The sequence below is a fragment of the Podarcis melisellensis genome (assembly GCF_964234715.1).
Source record: "Podarcis melisellensis genome assembly, chromosome: 5".
NCBI lineage: Eukaryota > Metazoa > Chordata > Lepidosauria > Squamata > Lacertidae > Podarcis > Podarcis melisellensis.
Genome location: NC_138537.1, coordinates 62070766 through 62088846, shown reverse-complemented (window position 1 = coordinate 62088846; position 18081 = coordinate 62070766). Strand labels below are relative to the sequence as shown.

Sequence of the window (18081 nt, the reverse complement as noted above, 5' to 3'; positions counted from 1 at the left end):
TGGGGCAAAGAGTTAAAATAGAGGCGGCTAATCAAAGGCCCTCTAGATGTTGCTGAACTACAATTCCCATCATCCTCTGACAGAAGAACATAAGAGACTGCCCCAGAATGAACTTAATTTACATTCATCTTACCTGGCAATTATGAGAACTTCTTTTTGGTGTAGTTCAGAAATTCAGTGAACTTTGTGACACTTAAGTACTTTGTTTCAAACACTGATCATCTTAAGAGAAACTAGTATACTTAAAAAGTTATGAAAGCCAAGGTTTTTTTTAAAGAAACACACACATTGATCTGCCACTTGAACATTTCAGTATGTTATCTAGCCTTGCCAGACGTTACAGTGTGCCCTAGACATTTTTGGTTTGTGCTTTTGTTTTCTCATCAGACCTTGTCATGCCTTGCCTAATATCTGACAAGCCTGGCATTTTCTAGGTTATTCCCCCCCCCCCATGAAAACATAACTCGACAATGAGTGAACATAACATACATTGTTGTCACCAACATAATGCACCGTCTTAGTCCGGTACACTTTAACGGGAAAGGATTTGACATTTGCGAACTTTCCTTGCATTTCAGTGACCCAAACTGGACTCCCAAATTAGTTTGAGGTGGCAACAAGATGTTATCTTGGCAAATGCATTTCTCCAAACTCACATTTGCCAAGATAACACATTTACTGAACTGAGACAGCACATTATATTGTCCAATGAGAACAATGGCTGCTAAAGGTCTGTGTAGAAGACAGATCTTTGGTTGAGTTTTCTTGCTTTAATTGTAAAAAAGGGGTGCAACAATCAAGATACCATTAGGCTTGTCAGATGTTATTAGATAAGATGTGACAACACTCTTAGGCCCATTGGAGTTAACACAAAACCACGGTCATGTAGTGGTAAATTTTGAAGTGAAGGTGAAGGAGCTAATAATGAAAGCCCCCCTTACCCCATAACCACAGAGTCCAAAAATGGAAACAGCTATGTCAAGCCATTATTTATTCACTCCCTTCCCAAACAGCAATACTACAACCAATGTATTAGGATCAGAACAACGTCGTTCTATGTATAGTTTCCTTGGGAGTAATTTCCACTGAACACAACAGTGCTCACATAGGTTTGACTCATAAAACACATTGAGCTTTAATGAATGGTCTTCAGCTAGCTGAAATACAGCCTATAACTTTTCGTTAGAAAGTGCCCATCATCTTGCAAAGAAGTGTTTCCATTTAAACTGCTAGCCTGAAGTTGGAACCCTATCAAAGAAAAGGAAAGAAGTACCCAGGCTGTGCTTGTTTATATTCCTCATTCCCTTCGTTGGGCACTTCCCTGGGCACCTCCAGACTATTACCATTTTGCGGGAGGTTTGTGCAGTTAGTGGATTAAAGCACTCTTTTGTCCTAGCAGAACAAGCCCACTTTAAAAAAAGAAATGGACTTTGTGTGGTTAGGAAAATGATGCGGAAATGAATTCAGCGTGAATGCTCCTTGCCATATAGCCTTCCTGTAAAACAAACCAGAATGCATGCTTAATAAAGACAAGAACTGTGAAAGCAGATCAGGACCAATGCTCAATATATAGGAGCCCCAGATCAATTTTTGCACCTACTGACTCTTCCCCCTCACCCACCATTTCCCCCCTCAATTGTTTTGAAGAAACAAAGATGTCACACCATGACATACTTGACAAAGAGGATTTGGGCAGATTTTTCAGTATTACAGAAACTGCAACATTTCACCTTTCCTGCCTCTGGTGTTTTGGTCAAATTGGTGGTGATATGTCACCTAATGCTCTTTAGGTCAAAAAGCCACAAAGCAGTTCATGGAAAGGTCCTTTTATTAAGTGTACCTAAGAGCAAAATGTCACAGACAGTTACTAGCTACGTTACATTTACTGCCAGTCTGTGCATCAGCTTGCAAGTTTTAAACTTTCTGTGTATGGAATGTATGAGTGTCAGTTTTTTAACAACTCATTCTCTGCTTCTGTCCTCATTCCTTGCCCCATCAAGGATGCGTTTGAAGTAATGGCTGAAAACTATGAGTTCAGAGAAGATGAAGGGCATTGCCTTGCATTTAGGAGAGCTGCTTCTGTGTTGAAATTTCTTCCTTTTGCTGTCGTTAGAGTAAGTGATGTTGAAGGATTGCCTTGGATGGGAGAACAAGTCAAAGCGATCATAGAGGTAAGTTATAATGCTTTTAAAAACACACACAGATACATTGTCTTTTTAGTGTTTTGATGTCAGCAGAATTGTCGAATGAAGGTAGAAAACAATTAAAGAACATATATTGTGGGATGAATAATAAACCCAATTAAATGAAGGCTACAAATGCTGGACAATGCATTTAGCATTAACTTGATTCTGACCAAGCTAAGCCTCATAGAGCAAAATATATATAGGAGACTTAGTTTGGTCAGAATTGAGTATACACTTCCAGAATTAACGCCCAGGGTTTTTAGACTTGTCTACCCATGTCCTATCTGGAACCAAAGGGGGGACATTGTTTGCCAGCTATAGAATACATTGGCATTATTTTCAGCTCTCCTGACCCCACAATTTAGACTGCAGCCTTCAGGGGTGCCAACTTGGCCCCACGACTGTGCAGCATGCATGGCCCTGGCACTGAAATTTGTGGGTGCCTGGCCCCTTCATGGGGAATTTTGTGGGTGCTTGGGCACCCATGGCCCAGGGAGTTGGCATCTATGGCAGCCTTCATCTTAAAACAAAACTGCCAAGCTTTTAGAAGTTGAGGGTGGTAAGTTTGTAAACATGACCTCATCAGACTTTATTCTCCTATAAACAAACCCTATAAAAAAAACCATTCTACAATAAAGATCTGTATGCATCTCATATATACAGGATATAATAGAAGATGGGGAGAGTCCTCGAGTGAATGCTGTGTTAAACAGCGAAAACTATAGATCAATAAAAGTAAGTCTATTTTGCTCTTTTCTTTTTTTGCACATAGAATTGATCTTCTAGCTCACCCCCCCTAATGTGTTGCCTTCCTTTCCATTCAATGTGCACAATCGCTTGGTTTCAGACATGAAGGGAAATCTTATTATTTCAGTCAATGGATCAAATGAGAAAATGACTGCTTAAGTGTACATGTTCTCTCTGTTGAAACAAATGAAATAGCTTTTACAGGCAAAGGAGCATCACATGTCTATTAAAGTTCCCAATCCTGTAAGAATTACTAGATGGAAACTATAAGAAAACAAATATTAAATGTTAATTTAGATTTTTTAAATATATATATATATATTTCCTGTACAGTATTTCAATGCCACCTTTCAGGGCCAAAGTTATTCTGAGGTGACTGACATACAAAGTTAATATATAAAATATGTTACAATGAATGCTCAAAGTCTGGTGAATTTTGACATTTACACATGAATCCTGGCATCAAAGAAGAATTTTATGACTGTCCAAATTATATATGTCAACATCTGTACAACTGAGCAACATTTTCTCTCCTCACACATAGAGGTTAGTTGGATTTGGAGGAAATGGATATTAAGAAGAAACTGAGTATGATTTCCAGGTTTTTAAAAATATATATTTTAAAAAAATTCAGAACAATTACACCACACTTTTTTTCCTCATGTAGAAAATGTAGATTGTGAACAGTTTGTGGGGTGGTAATACAGCTGTGAAAAAATGACACACACACACATGTAACAGAATTTTATTCTATAAGTAGTTTACTATAACAGAAACTGTAAGTAGCATTGCATAGCTTGACATCAGAAGAACGAAAGGAGCAAAAAGATAGAAAGGAAGATGCTTGGATCAGATAAAAAAGGAAAACAAACAAGCACTAGCCAACTCAAAGGATACGTTACAGCCCCACCTACTGTTGGGAAGGAACAAAATATATTCATAGACAGTATACATTGATCAGTAGTTTTTGTTTTTTGTTTTCCTTTTCTGACCAGGAACTTACCTTTAACCCAACATGCCTTTGGGGACCCATTTCTTATTTTTTTAATCATCTATCTATATGATGGTAGTACTGCAACCAAGTTCGAAAGCATCTTCGGGTGCAAGTAGATAAATAGGAACCGCTTACCAGCGGGAAGGTAAACGGCGTTCCGTGTGCTGCGCTAGCTCGCCAGATGCAGCTTGTCATGCTGGCCACGTGGCCCGGAGGTGTCTGCCTATAGAGTGAGATGAGCGCACAACCCTAGAGTCTGGCAAGACTGGCCCGTACGGGCAGGGGTACCTTTACCTTACTGCAACCAAGACTCACTTTATATCAAACTATCACTTGTGGTTCAAGGACCCGACCCCCGCAGTGTGAAAAGAATACACAAGGACACGAGATATAAGGTTAATGGGCAAGGAAAGGCCACAACTTTATTGATTACAGCAGTGAAAGGTATTGGCTTAGGCATTGGATGTCAAAACGAATGGGGGGGAGTTATTCACCAGTAGGTGGAGCCTGTTGATGCTCATCCAACTATAGGCTCTCCCCTGATGTCACCGAGGGTTGTGCCATGGCCTCCCGCCAAGCAGGCATCAGACAGAATACACGACCGCCAGATTTCTTTAACGGAATACCCAAAATATTGAAGGCATAGGCGATGGCCACACCTAGCTCTTCAACACCACAACACATTTTTTCCAATGCCTAACCTACCCACCAATGCCACAAAAGTTGTGACGATTGCTACGAGGTAGGCGAAAAAAACCAAAAAGCCTAATGCCAAATGGAAAAACTCCTACCAGGAAAAACTGGACAACCAGGGCAACCAACCTAAGGTCCATAGCAAGGCCAAGGAAAAATCAGGCCCTGAGCTCAAAGGGAGTGGAGGGTGGGTGACTTGCGACGGGACGACGGAGAATGAGGCCGAGGAGGGGCTGGCGCCACAGCATTAAGCTGCTGTAAACGCCCCCTCGGAGGCACCTGGTTGGGTGCCTGCCGATGGGCGTGGGCGCCAGCCAGGTGAGTGGGGGAGGCGGGGCTCGGGCTCCCGCCCACAACCACTCCCCTCTCTTCCAGGGAGGAGAGTCCTTAATAATAGGTCCCAACCCATGGACTGAAGACCAATGATCTGAATCACTTTGCACATTGTAACTTCTTCTGCATCCCTTTTCAATGGTAGGTGTACCATTCTTCTGTAAATTCCAGAGCACAACTGCAATCTTTTCTTCAGGTGGGCAATACTGAATGTCAACAATTTCTTGTTGATGCCTGCTAAACCTTTTCAGACTTTTGATTGTGCTTGAACACTGATATTGGTTCAGGTCTATCCCGTCTTAAATTTAATCTAAATGGCTTCTTGATGTACTTTTGCACCTGCCACATATTATTCTTCCATTGAGGGAGGTGCATCAGTTGCTTCCTTTCAACCGTTGGTGGACTTGAGAGTGGTGGCACCCCCAGCCTAGTCAGCCTCCACATGCCCAATTCTCTTTTAATCTACAGTTGCTGGCGGTTGCAATTCCGTGCGGATTATTCACCTTGGCTACCATATCCCTGTTTTCACTGCATTCCAGTCACTTTGTGCTATGACTTTTCCTGCACAACATTACTGCAGCTCCAGCGCTATCCCTATAGATGTAACAGCATCAGTAGTGGACAGTGGACTGGGCTGGGCAGGGTTGTGTTGCTAATCAATGCTGCATGTTGCTGCCTGTTACTGAAAGGATGACAGGAGAGGTTGTTGTGTGGAGCTTGAAGGGGTGCCTACTTCAGCCTACTTCTATGGTGGTTTTCACTTTGTTTGAGTGCCTCACTTGAGCATTCATCCTGATTTGTTCTGCACAAAGCTTGCATGGAGGTTCTGTGATGTCTGCTGTTCACTGAGCAATGGTTCTGATTTGTTTGTGTGGAAATTATATGACTTTCCATCAATCCATTGTTGTTGCCCCACACTTTCTAGCACATTTCCCCATCAGTTTCCTTGCGACAAAAAATAATAATGCATTTTTGTTGCTTTCTTACTTGTACATTGTAGTGCAAGGGTGCCAGAGTACGTGAATCTACTTTAATTGTGCAAACCTAAATTTGCTGGTATGTGATTGAATTCATCCCACAAAATAGTTACAATCTGGAGTGGACCTTTGTATCTTTTTCAAGCTGAAATGTCCCAGTATGACTGCGATATTTTTGTTTTGAATTAAAGCTCCTGTCCCCCTTTCCTTCCATCTGGATGTTAGGGTGATTTGTGATGTTTCCCAGGTCTTTCATTTCAAAATGTTGATTTGATTTGCGTATTATCCTATTGCTTGTCTCGCTTTTGTTAAAAGCAAATCATTATATCAACAATGAAAAAGCAGCCCACATATGCCCATTTATTCTCTTGTTTTCTGGAGTGCAAGTTTGGATTGGTTTTACCTTGTATGAATCATTCCTTGGTAAGTACTTCATTTATTTTCTCATTCCATGCTCCAGCAGCCAGTTTAATTCCATAGACACTCTTTTGAGGTTTACACATGAGGTTCTTGTCCTTTAATTCCTTTAAATGGGGTGGCTGGTCCATGTAAGTGTCTTCCTTTATGACACCAGGCAAGAAGGCAATATTTATGCATAGGTCCTTGATTTGCATCCCCCTTCTGGCTGCCACACTTAGGAGTGCTTTTATAGTGATGTGCTTTACAACTCGGATGAATGTTTCATCATATTCTTTGGCCACAAATCTATAAACGGAACACCTCTTCTGCACTGCATATTATTTTAAATGTCCATTTACATCCTATAGTTTTCCATCCAGGTAGCAACAGAGTGAGCATCTATCATTGTGAAGGTTTTGGTTCTCTCCTGCTGTTGCCTCTTTCTGCTTCCTGGCCTCATTGTTGGGCAGATTTGAGATTACTTTGCAGGATGAAATTTCAACATTTTCCCTCTCTTGGCAAAACCTTTGGCTGTTCCAGTTGAACACCAGGCACCCATTGCCATGCTAGTTTTGCAGGGCCAGTCTAATACATTTTGCTGCCTGACAGGAAGGAAAAAGTATCATCCCTTGCAATTCCAAATCCAGCAGATGGCCATGGCATGGTTCTCTAGTGTTTCGTATCCTGTTCCTGTTGATAGGCTTTCACTTCCTTTCCTTTGTATTCCTCCTATTGTCTGTGCAGAGTATTTGCAGCTTCCATTGAAACTTGTTTCTGGGTGCTGCCATAAGCTCTAATAATTTTTCAAGCATCTCGTTTTTCTGCTTCACGAGAGATGTGACAGTGTGCCTGGAATAGTCCTCCATGAAGATCACCAGGTATTTGCTCCCACTTGGCATGTGAGTCCTCTTGGGTTCACAAATGTCACTATGGATATTTTCCAAAGAATGAGTAATCTTGCTTTGGATGCTTTTGGGAAGTAGGGTGCTTTCGCTTTTATACCGCACATGCCCTACACTCCTGTGGCATGACAACATCCTTGTCTCCTTTGCTGAATTTTGTTTTGTGAACTCCTCTATGGCCCCTGGAGTTCTCTGTCCTAGGCATCTGTGCCACAAGTGGGTACTGAATGGTATTTCAGCCTGCTTGTTCTTGTAATGAATTTGTACAGGGGTTTGTTCACAATTGACTTCTGATTTTTGTTCTTCTGGTAATGGCCTCTTACCTGGTCTGGAAGGTAGGCAGTGGTTGCAGCCCAGCCCAGCAGCTCCTCACACACCCGATGGTCAAATTGACTTCACCATGGTGGCCTGCCATTGGAATGCCTCCCTGGCTGGCTGCCATCCTGATGTTGGAATTTTCCCAATCAGGGGCAAGCTGAGGGTGGGAGTGGAGCCTGGGTGGTGGACCTGAGTGGAGAAGTCTTCACTCTGGCCCGCCTCCAGGAGCTAAAGGCCGACTGGCCCCAAGGATGGCACAATGGAAATTTACAAATTTGTGATAAGATGTACAAAATTTATACTAATCTGAACATCAGGTTTTGGGGAGATGTGCAAGTTTCTCCATCCCATCTTACTGAAGGTGCAGAAAGCAGAAGCACAAGTTATCAGAATTCATTTTTACTTGTGAGTAAGTTTAGTTGGCTCCTTTGAGACTAATTTCAAAGGAAATTTCTTTGTCCTGAAGCGTAAGTGCAGGTAAAGCTACTCACTAACAGAAAGACAGTTATCAGTGAATCTAACTTGACTCACAGTTTTAAAAGAGACAATATTCTTTAGAGGAAGAAAAGTTTTTAATTTTGTTTCTTTTTACTATCATTGATAGCCCATTTTTTATATAAAAAAGAAAACCATTCTAATCTTTACACAAGAACTAATACAACTTCTTTGAATCCTCCAGATCCCATTAAAACACTGCTAAGCAAACAAAGTACTAAAAATTAATAGATAAGAATCTAAATAATTTTTGAAAAATGAGATTACAAAATACAATTACTCTTCCTTATAAACAGAAAGCTGTCCACAAAGAGTAGGCAATTTCACTCTTTATATCTTAAATGTTGAGTAATATGTATTTTAAATTGTCCAGGATTTCCATCCCCTTCTTTTCTTTATCATAATTGCTTAAAAAAATAGTCTCATTAGAAAGACAAGATAAAATTAGCATGGTCCATGTTTCAAAGACTGGACTCACTAGGAAGAGAATTATAATGGGACTTTACAGACAGTTCTCAAATCAAATGAATGGCTGTGAAGCATTGAGGAAACACCACATTGATAAAATATATATAGAAGTGCATTGTTCATGTAGGATTCATATCTGGAAATGTTTGCTGCACTTCACTTTTCCTATAAAAATATTACTATAGCAATTGTCAATTAGTCAAACACATTATTTGGAATAATCCACCAGGACTTTTCTCCTGTAAAACCTTCAGAGAATGGAAGGAATAAGACTCAGACAAGGGTATGGATGTCCTATTGAATAAGTCCTGTTCATTTCTGTAAGACTTGCGCAGGAGAAGCTCCCAGTGGGTAGTGCCTATTTCTGGCTACCTAGCCAGAATATCTGATCTGAATATGATGTTTCTTGAATATCTGATAGAATCATACAGTTGGTAAAACTTTTGTGGCTAACTAGTTCAACCCTTCCGCTCAGTGCAAGACTTGAAGTTCTCGTACATAGGTTAGTGAGTTTTGTTTATTTAATTTATGAGTCACTTTGCACAGCAGACAGTCCTGAAGTAAATACATTTGGTCCAGTTCTGTTTACCAGTGCTTTGTTGTGCCCAGAACTGTCATGGAATTCTACTCAATATTGATCCAGAGTAGATTCCACTGTATAGTTAGCAGAGTAAAAACTTAAACATGTTGCAGGATTCCCAAAAATTAGACCAGAGGCAATTATATTTCATCCAGCAGAGCTTTACTGCTACTGAAGACAAATGAGCATAATGGTCACAAATTCAATACCTTCAGGTTGGGCACTGTCTATAAGAAATCCAGTTGCAGCATACTTAACTTAAACTTACAATACCTTATAATAAGCCTAAACCTTAACACTCAGCATGCTATGTACAGTGGTACCTCGGGTTACAGACACCTCAGGTTACAGACTATTCAGGTTACATACTCTGCTAACCCAGAAATCGTACCTTGGGTTAAGAACTTTGCTTCAGGATGAGAACAGAAATCGTGTGGTGGTGGCGCGGTGGCAGTGGGAGGGCCCATTAGCTAAAGTGGTACCTCAGGTTAAGAACAGTTTCAGGTTAAGAACGGACCTCCAGAACGAATTAAGTTCTTAACTTGAGGTACCACTGTATAGAACACCACACCAGAAGGAAAAGGGAGAGAAAGAGAAAGGAGAAGGATGATGATGGACACATGTCTTGGTTAAATAGGCCACAACTTTATTGGTAGCAGCTTACATGGTGAAAAAGCAGGTGAGACACCTGAAGACTCTGAAAACTGGTGACATGAGAGATTTATCTCCCAGTTCATCTTCTCAGCATGCGCAGGAAAGAAGACTAGCTTGGGGCAACACACAATGTAGGTCTTTCCTGCCACACCCACAATCTGATTCAACATCCAATATATCATCAATATTAAAATAGAAAAACCAAATGGCCATTTCATAATGCTGAAGATAATTTATTTTAATACATTTTATTAAATGAAATTAATAATAATAACATTAATATTTATACCCCGCCCATCTGGCTGGGTTTCCGCAGCTACTTTGGGTGGCTTCCAACAAAATATTAAAATTCAACAATTCATCAAATATCAAAAGCTTTCCTAAATAGGGCTGCCTTAAGATGTCTTCTAAAAGTCAGATAGTTGTTTATTTCCTTGACATCTGAAGGGAGGGCATTCCACAGGGCAGGTGCCACTACTGAGAAGACCCTCTGTCTGGTTCCCTGTAGCTTCACTTCTCACAGTGAGGGAACCACCAGAAGGCCCTCGGTGCTGGACCTAAGTGTCCGGGCAGAACAATGGGGGTGGAGATGCTCCTTCAGGTATACTGGGCCAAGGCCACTTGCATATCTTGATGATACTGTCTAAACACCAAACCCTTCCCAATGTTCTGTCTGAGCAAGCATTGTAGCTTGCCAGACAGGACAATACTCCTTTTCCTCTTCCCCCCATGTGCTGTTCTGGGGGCTTTTCCAACACCCTCGAGCCAATGTCAAAGTGCAGGGAAGGGGGCACATGGGAGAGGAGAGGGGGAAAATTGCCTTGGCAGGGCTTCCATTGGCGAGGTGTATTAGGAGAATCCTGTCCCAAGAGTGGCAGAAAGGTTTGATGCTGGAAAATCTGAAGATCTGCGCACAACAGCATTAAGAGTGTTTGTCATCTTCATAATTCATGGAATCCTACCAGACATGAACTCTGTGGTCATCATTTGCAATGGAGTTGGGGCAATGGGGTTGAGACTCTTTCTTTATGCTAAAATGCTAAAGAGGGAAACATGGAAGCATTGTTGTCCACAGCTATCCCAAAGCTCCACAGCTCATTAAACTGAGCATCATTCCATTCTATGTAGCTCTTCACTTCTGTTTTTGGAGTGGGACTGAAGACATCTGAGAAGTGGTACAGGATGGGTTTCCGGACACTGGAAGAAGTAAAATGCGACAAGAACTTAAAACTGACAAGAATGCAAAGAGCAGGTAATATCTTGTTACCATGGAATCTAGGTTAAGTTTTGAAAGCAGCATGAATCAGAATAGCTATTACCGATGAGTGTAAAAATATGATCTATTTCATCCACATATGTCTTACATATTTATTGGCTATTCACAGAATATGTAATAAAGCTGAATATTTTTTTACCAGAACATGCTTGTTTTGAAAATCTCTATTTCCCATGATAAATTACAAGGTCAATCATCCTAGGTAATATAAAGAAAACTCTCCTGATTGGTTTTAGGTTGGAAAATGAGATGTTTCATATTTTATCTCAATAAACATTATCTTGATAGGAAGCATTCTCTTGTTAAAATGACATAAATTAGTATTGCCAACAAATATTGTTCTAAGCCACAAAATAACTGCACAAGAATCACATAAATTGGATTTTATGCTATAAATAAGTCAAATTCTGTTTCTTTGGTAGCTCAGTGCTCAGAGAGAATGTGCCATTTATTTGTTTTATTTGTCTTGATGATAATCTTCTCTTCTTCCCTTCCATCTTACTTAAATGTTCACTTTTTTCTTCAGCAAAATCAAAACCTAACCATCAGTCCTTCAATGCCAACCATGAGCTAGAAAATAGAGTTCTAGATGAATTTATGCCAAAGGCCTAGCCTCTGGAATTTTACAATATCTGTCGGTTCAGTTTTCAGGAAGAATTATAAATGAAACTTCATACTCAAAACTGTTTGACCATCTCAGTGGGTTACCTCTCATTTTGCATAAAATATCCAAAAATGTATACTTTTTACATAATATGTACAACAATATAGACTTATTATTTGAGGCCTTCTGTTTCAGTGGCCCTTTGTCTGGTTTCAAAAAGAAGCAATTTTTGGATTGAGTTTATTCTGTATGAAAACTAATCACTGAACAATTTCAGCCCCTATCTTCCCCTGTGTGTTCTGCCCCCAAGGCTCCCTGCTCTCAAATGATGCAGGTAGCGCTGTGGTCTAAACCACTGAGCCTCTTGGGCTTGCCGAACGGAAGGTTGGTGGTTCAAATCCGCATGGCGGGGTGAGCTCCCATTGCTCTGTCCCAGCTCCTGCCAACCTAGCAGTTTGAAAGCATGCCAGTCCAAGTAGATAGGTACCACTGCAGCAAGAAGGTAAACAATGTTTCCATGCAGTCTGGTTTTTGTCAAGGTGTTCCATTGCACCAGAAGCAGTTTAGTCATGCTGGCCACATGACCCAGAAAGCTGTCTGTGGACAAATGCCGGCATGAAAGTGAGATGAGCACTACAACCCCATAGTCACCTTTGACTGGACTTAACCATCCGGGGTCCTTTACCTTTTACCTTTACATAAACTCTGTAGTCCTGCTTTGTGTTTTCAGTGTTGCAAGACTCCTAGAGCATGAGCTGAACCACAGATCTCATGAGATTACCAAGTACAAGTTCTTTAACCAGAGCTACCCATCCATTTCCTTTCCGATTCTTATTCCTACGCTGCCCCCATCTCACTTTACAATAGGTACAGATAGCCACATTTCCCCCTTAACTGGAAAAATCTCATTCTTCAAGACTTACTTTTCTGTTTTGAAAACAAGGATGGTCTTATTGCAGTCGACATCATTACCTATATTTTTACATCCTTTTTTGTGTGGATGGGAGGAAACCTCATGGAGCAGGTTGAATAATAATAATAATAATAATAATAATAATAATTTATTATTTATACCCCACCCATCTGGCTAAGTTTGCCCAACAGTATAAAGTAGCCAATCAAAAATAATCAGATAGAGCTCTGGAAAAGGACAAAACCTGAATAAAACCAGGCATCACTCTTAACAGTGCAGTCCTATGCATGCTTGCATACCAAAGCAAGCATCATTGAATCCATTGTACAGTGGTACCTCAGGTTAAGTACTTAATTTGTTCCAGAGGTCTGTTCTTAACCTGAAACTGTTCTTAACCTGAAGCACCACTTTAGCTAATAGGGCCTCCTGCTGCTGCCGTGCCACCGGAGCCCAATTTCTGTTCTTATCCCGAAGCAAAGTTCTTAACCTGAAGCACTATTTCTGGGTTAGTGGAGTCTGTAACCTGAAGTGTATGTAACCTGAAGCGTATATAACCCGAGGTACCACTGTATCTGGAAACAAACTAACACACTGGCACCCAAAGAATAGCAACGTCAGTGCTAAACAAGTCTTTTTTTGTGAAACTTTCCAAAGACAAAGATCACTAGAGAAAACTCTACCCACCCATTCAATATAGAAAGCAGGGACTTGTAGAAAGGCTGCACGGCAGATCTTAACATCATGGCAGGTTTGTGTATTTGGATCTGAGCCGCCTGAATGAGGAAACCTTCTGGGATAGGCAGATTAAAATATTGTAAAATGATTGACCCTGTGGAGCTTATGTATCTTCCAATGATGTTTAATGGAGCTTTTATTTTGAAACAGAGGACACACAGAATTGTCACATAAGAAAATAAATAGTCTCATTTAAAATAAAACAAAATCTTAGATATTTCCTTTCCCGTGCATTCTATTAAAAAAAATTTTCCTGGTAAAATGTCTGCTTTTAGTTGAAAAATGCCACTCATTTAGCATAGAATCAAAGTCTCACTGACTCCTGTCGCTTAGGGGAATTTTCTTGCAATGATATCACTACTTTGCAGGAAATTTGACACACATATTTACATTCATGGAATATTAGCCAGCTTTCGGTTAGAAAACAACAATGGTGAGTGAACTGTTAGTGAAAGTTATTTATTGGCCTTGGTACATTTCCATAATATATTATGATCTTTATTCCAAGCCTACAAGGTAGCTAATTTTTAGCTTAGATGGCAAGCAAAGACTGACAGTGAGTTGAGCAACATCCAATTAGTCCCTGCTTCATCTGGGACTTGAACTTAGGCCTCCTAGATTTTCAAGCTTAATATGTTGTCCACTAGACTATGCTCATTATACCAAACTTAAATTGCTTTTCAGGATTCCTGCACTATGAAGACCTTGTTAGCTGTGTATCTAAGGCAGAGGCAGATGCAGCAAGCCTAATTGTTAAGGAGTCTGTGCAGAGATTTTCCCCCAGCGCTTTGGTAACTTTGACTGGTGGTTTCAGAAGGTATGTATAACGAACCATGGGCCTTTTGGCCACCTTTGATTTGTGGGACATCATGTCCCAAAGGGTGACATGGGGGGTAAAGCTCTCTTGGGACCAATCTCACATACAGTCCATCCTCCAAGGCCTCAAGAAAGCTTTCCCTGCTCCAAAAACCAGGTCATTAAAAGCTTCCATGGCTCAGGTGTCTACTGCCCCTACTGCCCATAGGGTGTTGCATTTGTGTTTTGGGGACCCATCACCACCCCGATTCCAACTGCCTCCTGGAAAGAATTCTCATCCTCTGTGCACATGTAGCTACATCACTGGGGGGATGGAGAGGGGAAGACTCAGCGGAGGTTGAGGGATGGGGAGAAGGACTCTGCAAAAGTCCAGTTGAGTTTTTGCACGTGTTCACTTAGAAAGCTCACATGGATTCAACCAACCCTTTTGTGGCAAGCGGCAGGAAGCTATCACGTCTATTTTGGCCCTCAATCTAAATACCTAGCAGTGTATAGAAGCAACACGTACACCTGTCTCAGAGGCAGGACAGATTGAGGGCAACGTTCTCGAAGCAGCTCTGAAGGCTGGAGTGACCTCTTTGAGACAGATACGTCTATTGCTGCGTCTATTTATTCAGACATGTGTGTGATTCCTAGGATTGCTTCTCTGTTATTTAAATGATTTCTCCCCTATATTGCTTTTTTGACAAGGGAATACAGACACTACTTAGTAGCCTGATAATCCCAAAAGTATTAAACTTCAGGAAAATTGATCTGAAGCCCAAGACAGTTTGTTAATGGGTGGATCATTGTTTCCTAGTTGTATTAGAAAGAGGGGCGTGTTTTCTGTAAATCTGCTGTCTTATCAGCACAGTGAAGACGTGATTGCTGTTTGTTTCTCTGTTTTGTACCTTTTGAAGTACATTTATATGAAAGTGAAGCATATATTACTCATCCAACTTTCTTCCCCAAGGTTCTTACACATGCCACATCAACAAAACATGACAGCAGAAGCTAAGATAGTTCTCTGCAATCTGTTCAGCCCATGTGTTGCATTTTTATATCTTGAGATTTAACTGTATAGCTCTGCTTTGCAAAGAGCTGAGTTTTAGCTAAGTGTTTGTCAGAGTTGGAAATTAATGTTTTGCCAGTTGTTCCATGGTGGTACTGACCTGTCATCTTGTTTGTGGTGAAGAAATCCAGCAATAATTTCAGCACTGATTTTAACATTCAACCACTTTCCATGCTATACTATTCCAAAAGTGTCATGTTGATTGTCCCTAAGTAGTGCTGAAGTATGGTTCCTTCTCTGGCCAACATTTCCTTCACATGAAAGGTCACTCCAGAGAGGCAGAGACTTCAGGTGATAAGATAAAACATGGCTAGTTCTTCAACCAGAGGTCACTGCCTTTTAAAAAAGGAGGGAAATGGGTTATTGACAGTAATCTGACACATTATTTTTTTTTACATCTTTTCACATGAGTCAGCTATCAGGCCACACTGCTCAGTTCAGAAGCCACAAAACTTTTCAGCAGAGGCAATTTCTAACCAAATCAATCATTTCTACTTTCTTAAATGCCTACATACAAAACAAGCTGGTTTTTCACTGACCTGAAGTGAAATGCAGCTTATGTCAGCCACAGGTTAGCTCTTATTCATAACAAATAAAATATGGCAAGCAGATATGAAACACAAATCTATGGACAGTAAATAACACCAAAATAGATTTACATTGAAATATAATGCCTTAATTGGTTTGTGCCTTGCAGTCTGAGTCAAGTACAGAAAGCAAGCAGGTTCAAAGTAAATCTGAATCTAGAAAGCTATGTGAATAATGTACCACTTCACAATTCTCAGGTGAAGTATTACTCTTTCAGCTGAAGTCAATGGAACTTACTCCCCAAAATGCATGCTTAGGATTTCAGACTTGGGCCATAATTCTGAAATCACTTATCTAGAAGTAATCAGTGGACTTTACTTCTGCCTGACAGGCAGACTTTACTTCTGAGTAAAGGTAAAGGTAAAGGGACCCCTGACAATTAGGTCCAGTCACGGATGACTCTGGGGTTGCGGCGCTCATCTGGCTTTATTGGCCGAGGGAGCCGGCGTACAGCTTCCGGGTCATGTGGCCAGCATGACTAAGCTGCTTCTAGCAAACCAGAGCAGCGCATGGAAATGCTGTTTACCTTCCCGCTGGAGTGGTACCTATTTATCTACTTACACTTTGACGTGCTTTCAAACTGCTAGGTGGGCAGGAGCAGGGACTGAGCAATGGGAGCTCACCCCGTCGCGGGGATTCGAACCACTGACCTTCCGATCGGCAAGCCCTGGGCCCTGTGGTTTAGACCACAGAGCCACCTGCGTCCCTCTTACTTCTGAGTAGACACGGACAAATATGTCATTGTTGTTTCTTATTTTTCCAATCCACATTTCCACACCAGCTTGTGATTTAAAAAAAACCACCGTCATGAATATTCATTAGTATTTCAGTGTGAATCTCTCCTAACATACATATGTTTCATGGCATTTTGCCTAATAATACACTTTTTTTTCAAAGCAGTTTCCCTTATTACAATGTATTTGTGTATATTAATTTCACTAACATATGCATTTTTGTGCAATCTTTGCCCCAGTATATGCACTTTTGTATACATTATTTGACTGGAGAACTGCATTGCAAAATCAACAGGAGCACAAATTTTGAAGGCTGACTGTGCTTTGCTTATTGTTTCAAAAAGTATGAATTAGGCTGGTTTGCCTTTCAATGCAAACTGAATCTAATCTCCCCCAGCCCTACTTATGAGTAAATGTGGTTGGGATTAGGGCTACATGAAAGTTGTACTTTTACTTGTGCATGTGTAGTGGAAGTAAAAACCCAGCTGAATTTCAAATGTTCTTTTCCCCCCTCTTGTGATTTGCAACTTTTAGCTTGTGTCTGTCTGGTGTACCAGGCTGGGAGATGATAAAAATGCCTTTCAGCAATCACACTTGTATCTGGGTGATTTTTGAAAAACAAATGGCAAAGCAGAAAGTCTTGTGTAAATTTAGAACAGCTGTGATAAAAGACTAAATATATCTCCTGCTTTTCCACCCACACCGTCAATGGGAATGCATTTTATTGTTTATTTATTAAGGCTGTTGAACAAAGCAGATCAGTAGACACATTTTGGCAAAGGTGTTAAGAATCAGCACATGATGTTATGAGTTATCAATGTGGACTGCCACGTATTATGCACTGCGGCAGTACAATAATAAGTAGGTACCACCTTATACCATACAAGAAGCATAAGACTTTAAACCTGTCACTAAGGAAGTTTTGTTTATTTCTCACTCTTAAAACTATTAAGGCATCCCTTCTCTTTCAAGGCTAATTTGGAACAAAGGCAAAGCCTAGGACTTTCTCAACTTGGTGCTCTCCTGGTGTTTTGAACTCCCAATTCCCATCATTCCTGGCTATTGGCGATATGGGCTGATGGGAATTGTAGTCCAAACTATCTGAAGGACTCTGGGTTGGGAAAGGCTGCTATAGAGATTAAAGGAGTACCGCTTGCCATATATCACTCAGCCAGAATAGTATAGATCTAAAGTAAATCGTTGGCTGAAAACCATCTCAGTCAGGGAGATAAGTCTGCTTGGTACTTGGATGTTAACACAGTAAACGATGTTGCCACTTTGTACCTAGCTGTGATTTCTCTACGCCTTTTCCTTTGTCTGAAACATTAGCTGTAATAAAGGAAAAGAGAATTTGCACTGAAATGCTCAAGTGCAAATGACAGTAATTTTTGTAGATTTCTTCACTGTGCAGTTCTGGGGATGACAACTGTGTTATCAAGCTGTTATTTCCCTTTTTTTTTTTTTTGGTGGGAACAAATCTACTTTAAGGGAGCATTGTGGTAATTTTGCTGCATGGATGCTTGAGACAATCAGTTGGTTTGTACATTCTCTAACTTAAACAAATCCTAGTGGGATTTGGCTGTTCTGTCAAGGACAGAGGCTAAGGAGAGCCTTTGGA

The 18081-nt window shown here is 40.7% G+C and overlaps 1 protein-coding gene across 1 annotated transcript in view; it reads left to right on the top strand.

Annotated features, from left to right (window-relative positions):
- The window catches only part of DNTT (DNA nucleotidylexotransferase), a 137415-nt gene that overhangs the window by 62790 nt on the left and 56544 nt on the right, over positions 1 to 18081 (top strand). Inside the window, exons 6-9 of the mRNA XM_081912795.1 lie at positions 2001 to 2171; positions 2850 to 2921; positions 10875 to 10998; positions 13959 to 14091. Coding sequence (XP_081768921.1) covers positions 2001 to 2171; positions 2850 to 2921; positions 10875 to 10998; positions 13959 to 14091 — 500 coding nt within the window. The remainder of the gene's footprint in view (positions 1 to 2000; positions 2172 to 2849; positions 2922 to 10874; positions 10999 to 13958; positions 14092 to 18081) is intronic.